Here is a 17,905-nt window from a genome sequence, read left to right as displayed (position 1 = left end):
TACCAACTGAAAAATTGTGCACTTAAGGTCTTAAAACTACGACTAAAAACACTCCGAAAAATTGTACACCCCCCCCCCCCCCCGCGAAACAAATGGGTATAATTTAACTAACTTTAAACCTCGAACGGTTTTTTTTTTGGTTTTTTTCAAATTTTAACTGTGAAGAAGAAAACTGGATTTTTGTGTAAAAGAGTTCAAACGTGGTCAAATTATATGTTTTTGGGGTCAGTGAATGAGAATTCAATATCAGTTTTCAATTTTACTTAAACTTAGTAAAAAAAAAAATTTAATTAAAACCTAAAAATGGTTCTTTAGTATCAAAACTTAATAGTATCATTCTGAATACATGTCCATAAAAATGTTGTAATGATTTGATGAAAACATTTTTAAATTTAAGGTATTTAAAGTTTTCCGGCAATTAAAATAACATAGGAATATTTAAAATATTGAACAATAATTCCATGCAACGCTAACCACATCGAAGATAAACATTTTTCTAGATTTTTGTGTAAAAGAGTTCAAAAGTGGTCAAATTATGTTTTTGGGGTCGGTAATTGCGAGTTTAATATCAGTTTTCAACTTTACTCAGCTAAAAAAACTTAAATAAAAAAAATGTAATTTTTTATTTAATTAAAACCTAAAAATGGTACTTGAGTGTCAAAACTTAAAAGTATGTCCATAAAAATGTTGTAATGGTTTGATAAAAATTTGCTAAAATGTAAGGTGTATATGTTAAATTTTTGATCAAAAAAGTTTTCTAGCAACTTAGACTAAAATATTTTCTTGACTAAAATAATGTTATTTAATGTTTTAATTTAATTTGATTAAATCGAACATTAAATTAACTAGTTTTTGATTTACTTCCGGGATGATTAAGTCTACCGTGATGGTCAATTTTTATTTACATGCTTTTCTTTAACTCGCTAACACGTACGTACGTTTGTTCTAGTATTTTCAAATCTTGCAAAATTAATTAATTTAACCCACTTCCCGATGTCGTAGAGGGCTGAAACTTGGCACAGGCACTCATCTTGGATGACAATACCATATCCCGTAATTATATTGGGACTCGGACATACAGGTCGCCCTACACAGGGTGTCACATGTGGGGGTCATTTCACTAAAATTGTATATTTTTTTAAATCTTCCAAAATGAATTTAACCCACTTTCTGATATCATAGAAGGCTGAAATTTAACCCAGACACTAATTTTGGATGACAATACAATGTTCCATCAAACTGTTATATAAATATGTATTAATATATAGATATATTAAATATATGTTTAATGTTGAATACGGATGATTCATTAAGGATAAGACACGTTCTTTTCTGAAATTATACTAATTTTTAGTTTTCCTTTTATAACATTAACAATTACTAATATAATATATTATGAAATCTTGTGTATCAAAAAAATATTCAATAAATATCATATACATTATTTAACAAATGTTTTTCGAACTATATAGAAACTGAGTAACTAAAGTATGACGCAAATGGCAATGTTATTTGGCAAATATCAACAGTGTATTTTAAAAACACCTAAGGCTGATAAAACATTTCGTTAGCAAAACAAAATGTTGGTTATCGTTGCATGAAATTATTGTCCAATATTACAAATATTCATGATATTTTTCGAACGCAATAAGTCAAAATTTTAAATATATTATTTAACCTATAAATTACTGGGGGTCAGCGAAATCCTCAATTATAAAAAATATTCAGGCTTTCCAAAATATTTGTATGCGTTTAATCACCGATGCTCCATGGTTTGTTACAAATGACACTCTAAAGCGGGGAATTGGGGGTAGTTCTTCCAAAAAATGATAACGCGTGATAAGAAATAAATGTTACATAACCTATAAAATGTGTAATACTACAGATAGTACCAACATCGATTTTACCAAAAACCCGCCAAGAGAAATTTCGTATTTTAATATCAAAAACATTGCCTTTAGTTAGGTTCTTATCTTTATTGCAAATTGTAGTTAGATATTTATCAATTCTCTAATTAATCGTATTCACTATACACGTAAAATTATATAATGTAAAATTCATTAAAAATTACATTGTATAAGTGTATATACATAACTTATAAGTATATGTTATAATTTAATATTATTTGGTATAAAATAATAATAATTTTATTGAAATTTCCCACAAATTGTTTATATTACTATCTAAATAAAACATTATTTTTACTTTTTACCTAAATTAGTTGACGATTTTAAATTGGCTGTCAAGTAAAAATTAGTTTTACCACATCTTACATATGTATTCTGTAGTTAAAGAATACAGGTAGGAGCTTATGCGCTTTGTCTTCAATCTTGTCTTTTAGAAGATATATTATTAACAAAATTTGGTACCTAAAGGATATATTAAAGCAAGGAAAACGGAACATTTGACACTTGTAGTTTAAATACCTCACATAAATAACTAGAATAAAACATATTTAATTTTCAAGTTTCTAAACAAATCAATATATACATTATAAACTTATAGTCCAAAGTGAACCTATTGCCGGATAAAGACTTGTGATGAGAAAAAAAATTGTTGTACGGCCCTTTTGCATGGGATAATAGGTAGATAATAAGAATATTGCATAATATAAAATTATTGTAAACTAGATTAAACAATTCTGTTATAATAATAAAAATGATCAAACTAGGGTCATAATTGTATAAACGTCATACTTAATAAATATATAATGTAATTTAATGTAATCTTGCTTTTATGTTGGTGAGATCATCAAATCAGACTGATTATCTTACTGAATTTTAAAAAAAAAAAAGGAAAATTAACTAAATAGTATCCCGTACCATACAAATTATATATTTTTAATAATTAAATAATTAATAACGAATTATCAAAAATAGTATTCAATACCAAATAACGTATTTTAAATGTCTGTATTAAAATACCTTGCAGGACTGAATGTTATTTATAATCTATTAGTAGGTTTTTAAAATAATTATCATTCACTTCATATTTTACAGAAATTAGTTTAGATTAAGCTACTCTGGGTATATATTTTTATTAAAGAAACCAAACTAAACAATATGAATTTGTTCAGTAAAAGTTATTCATATGATTTAAAAATATGATTCAATGTTTGGTCAATATAAATTTGCAAATTTACAATTATCTCTTGATTTGAAAATATCCATATTTGTTAGAAGATTGCATAGCCCATATTTTATTAATCTATGTACTTTTTCATTAAAATGGCCATTTACTTAGCGATAACCAAGTCTCTACGACGAACTTAAAGTTTTGATACCACACAAAAACTGTCTACATTCCATTTATTAAGAAATGTATACTTTTCTTATATTATAAAAATAAAAAATAGAAATAATACATATTATAAAATAAATAGATACAATTGCAAGTTGCAGCATCCCATCATATTTATTTATCTCTTATCTCGTTCTCATCGAAATCTGCTATTAAAGCTCTTTTTGCCTACAAAAAGTTTAATAAATTATAATACGACTGATTTAAGTATGTTAATATATACTTAAGATTGGTCAAGTTGTGAAAATTTAAATGATATAGACGTAGCTATGGACATATTTAATGGGAAAATTAATGAGGCTATTTCCAATTCCACTAATATGTATATAATAAAATTATCAAATCAGAAATTAAAAGGTTGGATATCAAGCGATCAGGTTAACTCAATTTTAACTAAGTAAACATTTAAAAACAGATTAGATAATCCCATTTTTATTTATCATTAAAAAAGGTATAATTTTGTTAGGAATATCTTATACCCCCATAGTTTTGGTTAGAAGTACTAGATCAAACAGCAAACTAGTAGAAGATAATTCTAACCTTATACTGTTTAACAGTTGTACTTAACAATGAAAAGTATAAAAGTTGTAGGTATTTTATTTATCATTATCTTCAGGTAAGTGCCCCAATAGTTTTATCAAATGTGTCTTCATTCCTATACATCGGTAATTATAATTACTAGGGCTCTAGTTATAATTACTAGACTGTAGCCATTATAAACCAATATCGTTATCACTGTCTCTATCAAAAATATTTGAAAAATCATTAAATCCCAAATAATGAAGTAATATAATATTTAGTTATTAAAACATATTTACATGGTTTTACGAGTTTCTTATAGTTGAATTTGAATAAAACTGAGCATATGGTTTTCAATATTCAAAAATATTTTAATCTGGATAACTTAAAGTTTAGAGGTCAAAACCATGTAGAGATACAAAATTGTGTTTCATGAATTATGATTCATATAAGATATAACTGCGTTACTATTAAAAAGAAAATGGTTATAAACCTTGATTCATTGATAACTGACTTAAATGAAAATATCAAAAATACTGAATATGTTATAAAACTATTCAATTATTATCAAGACATTATTTATATATATCTATAGTTTTTAGATAATAGCAGGTATTGTTAAGGGTTAAACTTACTAAAGCTAATTTATTATTTAAATGTTGAATCTATAATTATTTACTACATTATACTATGCATATAAATAAAGATAACGGTATCTGGACTTTATAATACAATTTATATCGAACACATCATTGTATACTCAAAGAGAGTATTCAATATGTTAAACATCCTTCGTTTAAACGTATTATATAATATCACTTAATACAATACACAGATACAAATCACTCGTTATCGAGAGTAAACGTGTCTATGAGAACAGATTTAGAAAAAATACATTTGGTTTACTTTTACTTTATTGTGTCAAAAACTACATCTAAAAACTAATGCATTTCTAAATAATAAAATTATAAACAAATATATACTGTATACTAAATACGCTTTGAATTTTTATCATAATTAAATATTATTTAATTAAAAATTATCAAAAAAGTAAGTGGTTATTAAAACATGTTTTCAGTTGTAAAATAACACAAACAAAAATGTTTTGAAAAATAATTTTACCTAATTGAAATTATTATGAGAGAAAATTAGTCAATCACACTATATAATTAAGCTAACCAAGAAAAAACAACTTTTATTTCTAAAAAACAATATAGACTTCCTGTCTATCAGGCTACCTAAAGTAACACAGTATACATTTCAGACCAATTTTATAATTTATAAAGTACAATTCATAAAGTTTGATAAGTCATTTAAATAAATAATAAATAGTAATAATAGAAATAATAAATGTAATAGTTTTAAATACATAAAATAATCTGGTAAAAAGTATAAATAGTATAAAATGATATTTAAGTAAAGATATTTTTTAACTAAAAATGTATATATTATAAACTAAACATCAAAATTTACAAATGTATAATTACTTGGTTTAGCAAAAAAAAATTGTACCGTTTTTTTTTTTTAATTTAGGTATTCAAAATTTCGACTACACAATTTTCCCTAACAACATCAACATAATTTCACAACAGTTTACAAATTTTCAATCTTTCAGTTAGGTCAAGATATTTTTACAATAAATTAATATTTTAATGTTATTAAGGTAAGTTAATATTAATAAATAAGCAAAAACAGAAGCTACATTTATAATTTATTTGGTAGGCTAATAATTATGTTTGTCAAAATTGTAATAGTAATATACTGTTAGTATCGTTAAACTAAAGATACTTGTATTGACACTTAAAGTGTAAAAATATTCAAACAATAATACAAGTATTCAAAAAAAAAAAAAATTTAAACAATCTTAATTTTGTTTTAATGTAGTTGAAAATTAAAAATATTTAGCCAAATGAGATATCAGTGTAGTGGTCATAAATACAGTACAGTTTATATGGACGTTGAAGACAGGATAATAAGTTATTCAATAAATAAACAACTGAATTACAGTTGATTAATAATAAATTATAATGAGACTTTTTTAAATAAAATTAAACATATATAAAGAGATTGGAGATAGTACTACGATGTCTAACAGCAGGTAAACAGAATTACTGGGTGGCGTTTATACTGTTAGTCTGATACAGAATATTCTTCCAGGGGTTTTGCACAAAATCCAATTAACGTCAACAACAAATATTCAAATATAGTGTCAAAAGTCAGTCTATGGATTACTACAGTGTCCATGGAGAAATATATGATATGTCCATTTAATCTTCCTCTGGTCACATTCTAGCTGAAAAAACAACAAATGGTTAAATAATAATAATAATAATTATAATATAAAACCAATTTTAAATGATTTACTAATGTTATCGTTTGTTAATTGTGAAGTTAAAATTAAATATAATGAAAATTGATAATGACATTTTTTTATACCATTTAACTTAAATTATCTATCAGTAACACTTAGAAGAGTGTTTTCATGAATAGACTATATTTGTGACCGGTATACATCAAGTTGACCTAGTTTGTTATCTCATACCAATGAAGTGTAAGATCTACAAGTAAATGCAATTATTCTTGTACAAAAACTAACAATGTTAGAAAATAGTAAATTAAATTAATAAAAAGAATGATAACTTACATTTGATTTCTTTTTTTTTAAATACCCTACATTAGGTTATTTTAGATTGATATTAAACTACTATTGTATCGATATTTTTATTAATACTACAAATCTAGAGTATTTTCCTTACCTAGTCTATTTAGACAAATGATAAAACAATCATTTCTTCCAGTTAGTGTCGATGGAGAACTGTTCAACCATCATCTTTGACTCATCTTAAAACTGAAAGATATATTTTTAATAAATAAGTTAAAAGTTGAAATGTTAATTATTAAAATAATAGAGATTAAATCAATTAAAACAATTTTACAAAAAATAACTCCATACCTGTTACCACACTTAATCAGACTAGAGATAGTTTCAGGAATCGAACCGCTCTAATGAATAAGCATACCGATAAGCTTTTTATGACTTCAGACAACTACCAACATACTGTAAAACATAATTTACTTGTATTAATAGTTTTATTTAAATAGGATGTGATAATATTGTCACACAAATTAGTACAATATAGTGTATGTCTGAACTTTGTCGCTAGGTTCTATAATTGATAAATATATTATGTTATTCATATTAAATATTGCAAGTGTATATTATGTGAAAATAAGAGTTTTGAATTATGAATTAAAAAAGAATTCTAATAAAAATATTCATTTAATATTAATAAGAAACGAAAGTAAATTTTATTTACCAATAATTATCGTTGTCGTCATATGAACTAGTTGGTTTTTTGTCATTATAAATGTATCGTAAAAATGTGTACTATTTAAGAAAATATAATATATTTTAACACGGTTATTTTTTTTATCATTTGAATTATTGCCGTTTAGTTCTAGAGATAACAGTCAACTCTGACAAACGTTAGTTATATTTTAGTTACTTTTATTCTGATAGAATTGGCAGACTGATAGAATGTGATTTTATATTTTGGTGTTTCTGGGTTGGTCACGCTGATAAAATAAAAATTGTGTTATCTTTTGGAAGAACTCTTATCTCTTATCATTTTTTGGAAGAACTGCCCTGAACACGTTACTTTTATTCTGATAGAATTGGCAGACTGATAGAATGTGATTTTATATTTTGGTGTTTCTGGGTTGGTCACGCTGATAAAATAAAAATTGTGTTATCTTTTGGAAGAACTCTTATCTCTTATCATTTTTTGGAAGAACTGCCCCAAACACTAAAGCGAGATCTTAATCTTCAATCGGTAAAAGAGATCGCCGAGGTGTATTACAACCGCTTTCACTCAAAACTGGGCTCAAGCTCAAACCAACTTATTGTGCAGTTATCAGCTGAAAACCTCCCAGGAAATCCCCCCAGACGCCTCAAAAGAAGATGGTGCCGCGATTTAAGACACTAATTTATAGTGACATAGATTTATCAAATTTATGTTTTATGTTGAATACAGATGATTCATTAAGAATAAGACACTTTTTTTTTTAATTATTCTAATTTTTGTTACCCTTGTTAAAAACATTTACAATTACTAATTTTGGAAACTTCATGCCTCATGGTCATAAAAATATTCAAATGAGTAAAGAAAACATTATTTAACAAATGTTATTCAAACTATATAGAAACAGAGTTTTTAAAGTATGACGCAAATGGCAATGTTATTTTAACAATAACAGCACATAATATTATAAATCTAAAATACACGTAAGGCTGATAAAATATTTCGTTAGAAATAAACAATTTTTACTAGCGTTTCATGAAATTATTGTCCAATATTTCAATTATTTCTGATATTTTTCGAACACAATTAGTCAAAATGTTAAAAATATTATTTAACCTATAAATTAAGGCGAATAAGTCTTTTTCAATACTCAGTATCGATAAATTACTGAAGCGATCTTGGTCCATTGTTGATCTTAAGTAGGTATTTATTCGCCCCATGGCAGAAAATGCACGATCAGATGATGCAGAGCCAATTGCCAATATAATGGCAACTTGTACAAGTTTGGGAAAAAAATGTTTATTTAAAAATATATGTATACTTAATTGCGTTATAAGCACCATGTTTTTATTGCACTTAACTATTTTACTTTTTTAAATTCAAGATAGCCATTTTATTGAGAATAATTTGCTGAAAATTTTGACTGTCGATAACCAGATTTGAATAATTATTTTTTAAGTTGTACCTAAGGTCGAAGGGTTTGATGGCAGGTGGAGTGCGGTAGAGAAATTCGCGCAGATACAAATAGTTCAACAATATTCACAGAAAATTGAGAAATTACCATATTTTCACAATACATAGAACTGAGCTAAGTGATAACAAACAAGTTTGTTATCACTTATTGAGCGGACTTTGTTATCATTTATTTTGTTACCGATATTGACCGCGGTAGCCTTGGATTAGTAACCAAACATGAATCGTGGTGGTAAGCAATATGATAACCAGTTGTACTATCAACAAATAAAACACCGATTGGCGATTACAATTACACGTAAACAAGTCGGCATATCTATTCCACGGTTTTCATGTGAATGACATATTACTCAAATGAAAATAAAAACTAAAAAGTATAGTATTCGTTTTGAAATAAGTAAGTATAATACGTTATTCAGTTACCAAACATATTGTTTTATTTGTTGTAAAAGTATTTCTTATGTTATACCACTCAAAATATTATGTGTTTACAGTTTATATAATTATATATGGGGTGGAGGCTCAACATTATAATGTATGGGTTATTACGTTTACGACTTATGTTAGGATTAGCATTTTTTCAAATATATAACCCGGGACATCACAAGTAATATCCCCCCCCCCCGAGATTTTATAATTTAAAACCAATTTATTGTTTTTACATTAAACTATTATTGACATATACTTATGAGATTGCTATAATAATTTAATATTCTCTTTTGTGTTTTGTGTAGGTGAATTACAAGTATAATGTTAACAAAGTTTGAAACTAAGTCAGCCCGAATCAAGGGCTTGACTTTTCATCCCAAAAGACCGTGGATTTTGGCCAGTCTTCATACTGGTGTTATTCAGTTATGGGATTATCGTATGTGTACATTGCTGGATAAATTTGATGAACACGACGGACCAGTTCGCGGTATCAATTTTCACAGTCAACAGCCTATATTTGTATCAGGAGGTGACGATTACAAAATTAAAGTATGGAATTATACACAACGTCGTTGTATATTTACACTACTTGGTCATTTGGATTATATACGATCTTCTATGTTTCATCATGAATACCCCTGGAACTAAGTGCTTCGGATGATCAAACAATTCGAATTTGGTACTGGCAAAGTCGTGCCTGTATTTGTGTACTTACTGGTATGTATTTAATTATAAAATGTATGTATTACACTAATGCTGTATTCAATTTTCTTATTTATAAATTGATTAACTTCTCTAATATTTTGATTATCTTTCCTTTTTATTTTTTATCTGTGATATTATGTAGTTTAATTCATTTTGTAAATTTGACTTTGATGAATAGTTAAGCTATTTATCAAAGTATTGATTTTACATCTGTTTTTAATTTTTTAATTTAAAAAACAACACTAACTGCTGAAGTAATTTGTTCAGTTATACAGTCGTAGAACAGAAATTGAGCACCAAAAATACATATTTAGGCCAAAAGTTTTAACTAACTATTATTTACCAAATTAATTACAATACTTCCAAAGTTTTCCAATCAATATTGTTTTTGCATGGTTATATAATTCTGAATTTTATGTTGCTTTGTTTTATTCTATGAAACAATTATGTTAGCTAAAAAGGTTTTGTTAATTTTAAATAAAATTGTTGTTAAGCTAAATGATCAAAATCATATTTAATAATTAATAAAAATAATATATTTGTGTTACATAATTAATATAAATATATTTAATTTTAGGGCACAATCATTATGTGATGTGTGCACAATTTCATCCTTCTGAAGGTTTAGTGGTGTCTGCTTCGTTGGATCAAACTGTTCGTGTATGGGATATATCTAGATTGCGTAAGAAAAATGTTGCTCCAGGTCCTGGAGAAAGAAAGGTTTTTACACCGTCTTGATTTCAGTACACACAAAGTCAACACCGTCATGCAATTAAGAGGTGGAGGCCGAACACTTGTCTACAGCATAAGTTACAATCCAGCAGAAAATTCATTACTAGTAGTAACAAGAAATTCTAAAATAGCCAAAAATAGCCAAGTGTCGATATGTGAATTGGTCTAATGATGGATTGTTACTTGCTGTTTTATGCAAAAATAATATTTATATATGTAGCAGGAAATTAGAAATACTCTGCACTATTCATGAGAATTCCAGAATCAAATCTGGTGCGTGGGACGAATGTGGTGTATTTATTTATACAACATGTAATCATATAAAATACGCTCTACCAGATGGTGGAGACTATGGAATCATTCGAACGTTAGATCTCCCGATATACATTACAAAAGTAAGTGGCAATGAAGTATTTTGCTTGGACAGAGAATGCCGACCAAGAGTATTGAACATAGATACGACTGAATACAAATTTAAGCTGGCACTTATAAAACGTAAATATGAAAAAGTTTTGCACATCGTCAGAAACGATAGGTTGATCGGTCAGTCGATTATAGCATACTTGCAACAAAAAGGATATCCAGAAGTTGCATTGCATTTTGTTAAGGACAACAAAACTAGGTTTTCTTTGGCCCTCGAATGCGGTAGTATTGATATTGCATTGGAAGCAGCCAGAACCTTGGACGATAACTTATGTTGGGAACAATTAGGACAGTCGGCTCTACTTCAAGGTAATCATCAAGTTGTAGAAATGTGTTATCAGAGAACCAAAAGTTTCGATAAATTATCATTTTTATACTTGATCACTGGCAATTTGGACAAATTAAGAAAAATGATGAAAATTGCTGAAATACGTAAAGATGTATCTGGACATTATCAAGGAGCTCTTTTGTTGGGTGATTGTCATGAAAGGATTAAGATATTGAATGATCTCGGTCACAAATCTCTTGCCTACCTAACCGCTGAAACCCACGGTTTGCACGCTGAAGCTGATCCATTAAAGAGGGTTATACAGGAATTTTACCAAAAGTAAACCCAAATGCCGTATTGTTGAAACCACCAGTACCTGTTAGTCAAGCTGAATCCAATTGGCCGTTGTTAACTGTATCTAAGGGATTCTTTGAAGGTGCCATTTTGTCAGCTGGTAAAGCCTCTGATCTTATTGATACAACAATCGGTGAGGACATTGAAGAAGAAGGTTGGGGCGCAGAAGCTGACTTAACTTAAGAGGGAAGAATTTCACCTACTCATTCAGAAGCTGAAGAAGAAGTTGCGGCTGTGGCAGTTGGTGAAGAAGGATGGGACGTTGGCGATGAAGAAGTAAAGCTGCCTCCCGATATCGCTGTTTCTAAGCAAGATGCTGACTATTTTATTGCACCTAAAGAAGGACCCAGTCAAGCCCACATTTGGTCTACTAATAGCCAATTGCCTATCGATTACATCAAGTCGGGTAACTTCGAAACTGCATTTAAGTTATTAAACGAGCAGATCGGAGTGACCAATTTCCAACCATTTAAAAGTCTGTTCATGGACACGTACCTAAAACCTCGTTGTTCATACACCCCATTACCTTCTCACCCATCTTTGTTTGTGTATCCCCAAAGAAATTGGAAAGAAAACAATAACAAACCGGTTTTAGACCTAAAACTAGAACATTTACTCAGTGAACTGCAATCGTGCTACCAGTTGACTACAGCCGGTAAATTCCCAGAGACCATAGCCAATTTCCGGTCTATTCTTTTGTCTATTCCACTGTTGTATGTTGACACTAAACAAGAGCTTGGTGAAGTGAATCAATTAATTCATATTTCCAGCCTGTCTATAAAGACAACGTGTGCAACATATGTCAAATAGCTTCCATTGGCAAAGAAAGTACGGGACTCAAAATTACCCTACCTAACTATCGATAACCATTTATCTCATGATGAGCCTTAAAGGTCCGTTAAGCTGATGAAAATCATGATCAACTATCGATAACTGTTTATTATTGTTGACCAGAATTTTTTTGTTCTTTTATCAATGTTCTTAGCTTTTATAATTTATCTACAGTGTTACTACTATTATTATTGTGAATATTGTTTTAATATTTTTGTATTTTAAACAAACTTAACGTTACTTGTTTTTTGTATGAATAAATAAAAACCCAACACAATTAGAGCATCGCGCATTTAGTGATGTCGAGGAGGACATCAATATTTTTTATAACTGAATAATATAACTTGAACAAAAATATTTTCAATGTGAAAGATCTAAATCTGTAGATGGTAAAAATTATTAAATCTCACTTCACTATTAATATAAAACATTATTTATAGTTAATTTAAATTTTCAGTAAATGTGTCTGTGACCATGCGAACAAACTCATTTACTTTAGATTTTTGTTATTTATTTGACATAACATGTGACTTTTCGTCATTTCGAATATAATACCATTAAAATTAGAAAATTATAATATGTATTCACCTTGAAATTAGTAGGCATATGAAAAATGGCTATTAGATCAAATATTGCCTATCCTTTGCCCCTTAATAAATAGCGCTTTCCGTTCCCCTTAACTACTTATTTCAATTTTTTATTAACTATTATGATTAGCTGTTCTTCAAATTCTAGAGTAACATTAAAAAAACTTAGATAAATAAATTGTCATAAATGACAAGCTTTAATTATCTCTATAAATAAATATCAATTTATTTTTTAAAGAATACTTTAAAAAAAACCGCTAAATGTCAATTTCTTTAATAATAACTAATAAAATATAACATTTTATATTTTATTTAACTAGAAAATGAATAAATTATATTATACATGAAAGGCTCATAACCTATCACTAATAACAATAAGGGTTTACCTACCATCAGCTATTTATCTTTCCCATACGTAGTATCTTTTTGATAAGGGATGCCCGGTTTAATAACAGATTTCGGTGAATCTTTGTGGGTTGCTTTTAATAAGATTAATCATCAATGATTTACTAACCTAAACCTAGGTATAATAATTTACTGAAGGAGTTTGCATGCGGTTGGTTTTTAAGGAGTTTTGTATAGGCAATATTTAAGAAAAAAGTGGTTTTAATAAATGTCGATCATGTTAATTAATTAACCGGTTAATTTGAATAAGCTTCATGGTATTATTTTTAATTTAAATTCTTTTGTCTGTGAGTAAAAACAATTTTAGTTAATATAATAGTACATTTTTTGTCCATCGCACAGGCTGAACCAGTGATCCAATAAGTAATCTGAAAACAGATTTAAATTCATCATGAAGTTTACTTACGATCGGTCAGGGTACTTTTTTGATATCTTATTCCTACCATGTGTAAAACACGTTCAAACATTATACAAAATTTCAAATTTTAAAATCAAATTTGGAAAGGGTTAAAATTTTAAATTTAAAAAAAACCCTGACCGATCATAAGTAAACTTCATGGCAAATTCAAATCTGCTTTTAGATTGCTTATCGGATCACTGGTTCATGGTCTGTGCAATGGAATAAAAATTATGTGTTTTGACTGAAAAAACCGACCGCGTGCAATCCATGGGTTCAGAAAATTCGCCGTTTTCCCTACAAAAAATTTGACAACTTCTGACAATAATCTGTGAAGTCGCCAAGATACGTGTTGTTGCCGTAGGGCGTAGGGTAACGAGATGTTAGTCAGATTGCAAATTTGTGTACCAGGGTCCAAGCAACCATCAACTGCCACACGGCCAAGAAAATTCAAACACAACGGCCAGCATTATTATGATAAAGAGCCTTCTATAGTTCTTTACTCCTATGGGTGTATTCTTTAGACCCTGGTACTGTGATTCATGATTCCGGCACAGCATGCTCGGTCACTTGCAGTCACAGTAAAAAGTTTGTTGGGGCAAAAGATGTTTTTATCTGCGCGCATTACTCAACCGCCCTTTCCCTCGCGTCATAACTTAACTTAACAAATTATCCAAAACTGTCAAAATGTTCAGCATATTTTTCTTCATTTAAAAAATTAATAATGTAAATACGATACTATTTTATTAAAACCAATTTTGTATTTTTTAGGGAGTAACTAATTCACCTTAATTTATAGGATAAATAATATACTTAACAATTTGACTAATTGTGTTCGAAAAATATCAGAAATAATCGAAATATTGGACAATAATTTCATGAAACGCTAGTAAAAATTGTTTATTTCTAACGAGTTGTTTTATCAGCCTTACGTGATCCATAAATATTATGTGTTGTTTTTTTAAAAATAACATTGCCATTTGCGTCATACTTTAAAAACCCTGTTTCTATATAGTTTCAATAACATTTGTTAAATAATGGATAATATTATATTCATTTGAATATTTTTTTGACACATAAGTTTCCAAATTTAGTATTTATAAATGTTTTTAAAAAGGAAACTAAAAATTAGAATAATTTTTTTTAAAAAAGTATCTTATGCTTAATGAATTATCTGTATACATCATAAAACATATATTTGATATATCTTTACTATTGATTTGTATATCGCACTATTATATAGTTGGTCCAACTTAAGCTATGGTTAATGTAGGGACACGATTATTTTAGTTGGCCCAATTAAATATTTTGTTAGAACAACTTGGTAAATATTTATTTCAACTAGAATTTTATTGAACCCCTTTAATAAGCATACTCTTATTAGGACCAAGTTTTGTATTTTTGGGAGAGTTGCTTAATCACCTTTATTTATAGGTAACACAAACTCCATCTTGTGCTAATGTAATTTATTATTTGAACGGGTTGCTTTGAATAAGAAACTTATTCATCAATGATTTTCTGACCTAAAACTCGGTTTAATAATAAATTTAACATTTAGACTTATGGTTTTCGAAAAATATCAGAAATAATTGAAATATTGGACAATAATTTCATGAAACGCTAACCAAAATTGTTTATTGCTAACGACATTTTTTATGAGCCTTACGTGTTTTTTTTAAATCATGAAAGTTCTGTTATTTTTGTATAAAAAATGTCATAGGCTTTAATATCAATGATTCTAGATAGTTTGAATGACATTTGTTACATAATGTATATTATTTTCATTTTAATGTTTTTCGACATATACGTTTCCAAAATAATTATTTATAATTGATTTTAAAAAGGAAAACTAAAAAGCCAGTACTCGGGGCATAGAGGGGATAGAGCATGGTGGAGTCGGGGCATAGTTAGGACTGGGAGGTCACAGGTTTACCGAAATGTTTTAAATCTGAAAGTGATACCATATTCGAAAAAACGAATCAGTGGATGGTAACTTTAAGTCAGTACAGTCCAAACCAAGCACAGTGTACACCAGCAAAGTTAAAAAGTATTTAGTTGAAGAGCTGTACTTAAAAATAAGCATTCAAGCGTTAATTTGAATGGGATTTCCGTGAGGACTAGTACAGTACAGTATAGGCACACTGGAATCAAAGCATAGAGGGACGGAGAGGTCTCAAGTCTACAGGAATTATTATAAATACAATTGATGAAAGTGAATAAAATCACTTTCAAATAAAATCCTACCCTTTTTCTCGAAATTTTAGCCAGTAAAATTTACAACTTTAAAATTCGTATTTTGTTTTTCACTAAGTTTGCTATGTTCTAGTGAGTTTAAAGTCTAAAACCGGCAATTTTTTTTGGTTTTTGGTAGTGAAGAAATTGATTTTTCTACTTTTGATCCACGCAAACTATTTCGGATATATAGAAAAGATACTCAAGTAAATCGGTCCAAAGGAAAAAAATATCTGACCACTCTTTTTAGGTATTAAGATTGTTTTTCACAGTTTTTCTTAGACAAAACATTAACAATCGATTTTTAAGATAATTGTTTGTTTTATTATTGTCCCATTTTAGATCATTCTAGATATTGTTCTTTAGATGGGACACTATCAATAAACGTTGACAATATATGCATATATTTTGCACATACTTAAACATTTTTAAAATGTGGTAAATACCTAAAAAAATAACAGAATGCCATACAACGCAAATAATAACGTTTTTAAGTATTTGTTGCTTAAAACATATTGCACGGTTAAATAGTTCCAAACTTGGTACTGTTTTTATTCTTCAAGTATATTTTTTTGTAGGAAGTACTGCGGTTATCAAGCAATAATACAATATTACCATAACTTTATAAAATCGTCATAAGAACTATTATCGAATATTTAAAAAACAGTTTTTACTTCCAAAATAAATAATAAAATAATCTGGATCCTAGTTAATTGTTTGAATATTTAAAATGTTTTCAAAAACCGTGATACTGTCTTTTTGCATGGCATTGTACTTTTTGCAATGTCAAGTTGTTGCTAATGAGCCTAATGAGGAACAAGTTGTAAGTATAACGCGAGTACTTATTTTTTAAAAAATTATTTAATGTTTTCCCTTTTCCATTTTTGCACCAAAGAGTTTTTTAATTAATATTTTCACTTATAACCAATTATTGATAACAATAACAAAAAAAAACTTTAACTACTATGAAATTTATGTTGCTATGCTGAAAATATTTGCAAGCCATATAAATGTCTGTTAATTGGCATTTTTTTTTTCGTTAAAAAGGGATCTGTTTAACTTGCAAATTTTCATATACAATTGACTAATTCTTATTCTTATAACAATAGTATACAATAGGAAGAATTGTCGGTGGCTTATACGTGCCAAATGCGGTCCTAACCTACGAACAATTAATAATATTTTTTAACCACGTAAAACAGACAATGAATGCAAATGGAGATCTCCCCAGCCGCCTTGCTTTAGAAACATTACTAGAAGGTAATAAAAAATAGGATAATATTCAACAAATGTGTTGAGTTAAATGTACAAATTTATTGAAAAGACATTTTAATAATCAAGTTTATAATTTGTTAAACGGTAAATTGTACTCATAAATTGTGATCTAATTAAATAATTATCTTTCGGATAAACCCTTCGATGTGAATCAGTAGTTAGTATTTTCAAACCAGGTAAGTCCAAACCAAGCACAGTATAATCCGGCATACTTAAAATGAATTAAAGTGATTTGCAGTGTTTATAAATTAGCACGAAAGTGTTCATTTGATAGTGATTTCACGACTTTTATTAATAATATTTACTATAATATACACTAATATTTATAATACTGTACTAGTCTTCTCAGAAAAAATCCCTCAAATAAACGCTTTGATGCTAATTTGTATACCCTGCACCTCACTTAAATTCTATATTACTATGCTTCGATAAAATTTGTGATTTATAGAGTTGGTATAATAATTAAAAATAAAAATATTGTAACACAACATTTTGTTTTTTTTAGCTTCTACATTTACGGAAGAGATTGCTTTAACTTACGCCACATATATATTAGGGGACGACATTAATGTGAAGGTAAATAAAAAACTAAAATTACTATATTACATTTTAAAGGTTGGTGAGGTGTTTTTTTGCGGAGGTATTTGAAGTACCCAAACTTTCAATTATTCTG

General features: G+C 28.1%; 1 protein-coding gene and 1 pseudogene across 1 annotated transcript in view; both read left to right on the top strand.

The window, feature by feature from the left end:
* The window catches only part of LOC126842062 (uncharacterized), a 31,762-nt gene that overhangs the window by 12,657 nt on the left and 1,200 nt on the right, over positions 1 to 17,905 (top strand). The window contains exons 2-4 of the mRNA XM_050578922.1: positions 16,300 to 16,780; positions 17,067 to 17,217; positions 17,738 to 17,808. Of these exons, the coding sequence (XP_050434879.1) occupies positions 16,688 to 16,780; positions 17,067 to 17,217; positions 17,738 to 17,808 (315 nt within the window). The 5' untranslated portion in view covers positions 16,300 to 16,687. The remainder of the gene's footprint in view (positions 1 to 16,299; positions 16,781 to 17,066; positions 17,218 to 17,737; positions 17,809 to 17,905) is intronic.
* LOC126842083 (coatomer subunit alpha-like) lies at positions 8,861 to 12,655 on the top strand (annotated as a pseudogene).

The sequence above is a fragment of the Adelges cooleyi genome, unplaced genomic scaffold (genome assembly GCF_023614345.1).
Source record: "Adelges cooleyi isolate 19-005CV unplaced genomic scaffold, UGA_ACOO_1.1 ACOO_flye_CR_arks_rails_tigmint_CR_PRNA_108, whole genome shotgun sequence".
In the NCBI taxonomy this organism is placed as follows: Eukaryota; Metazoa; Arthropoda; class Insecta; order Hemiptera; family Adelgidae; genus Adelges; species Adelges cooleyi.
This window is presented reverse-complemented; position numbering and strand designations above follow the sequence as displayed.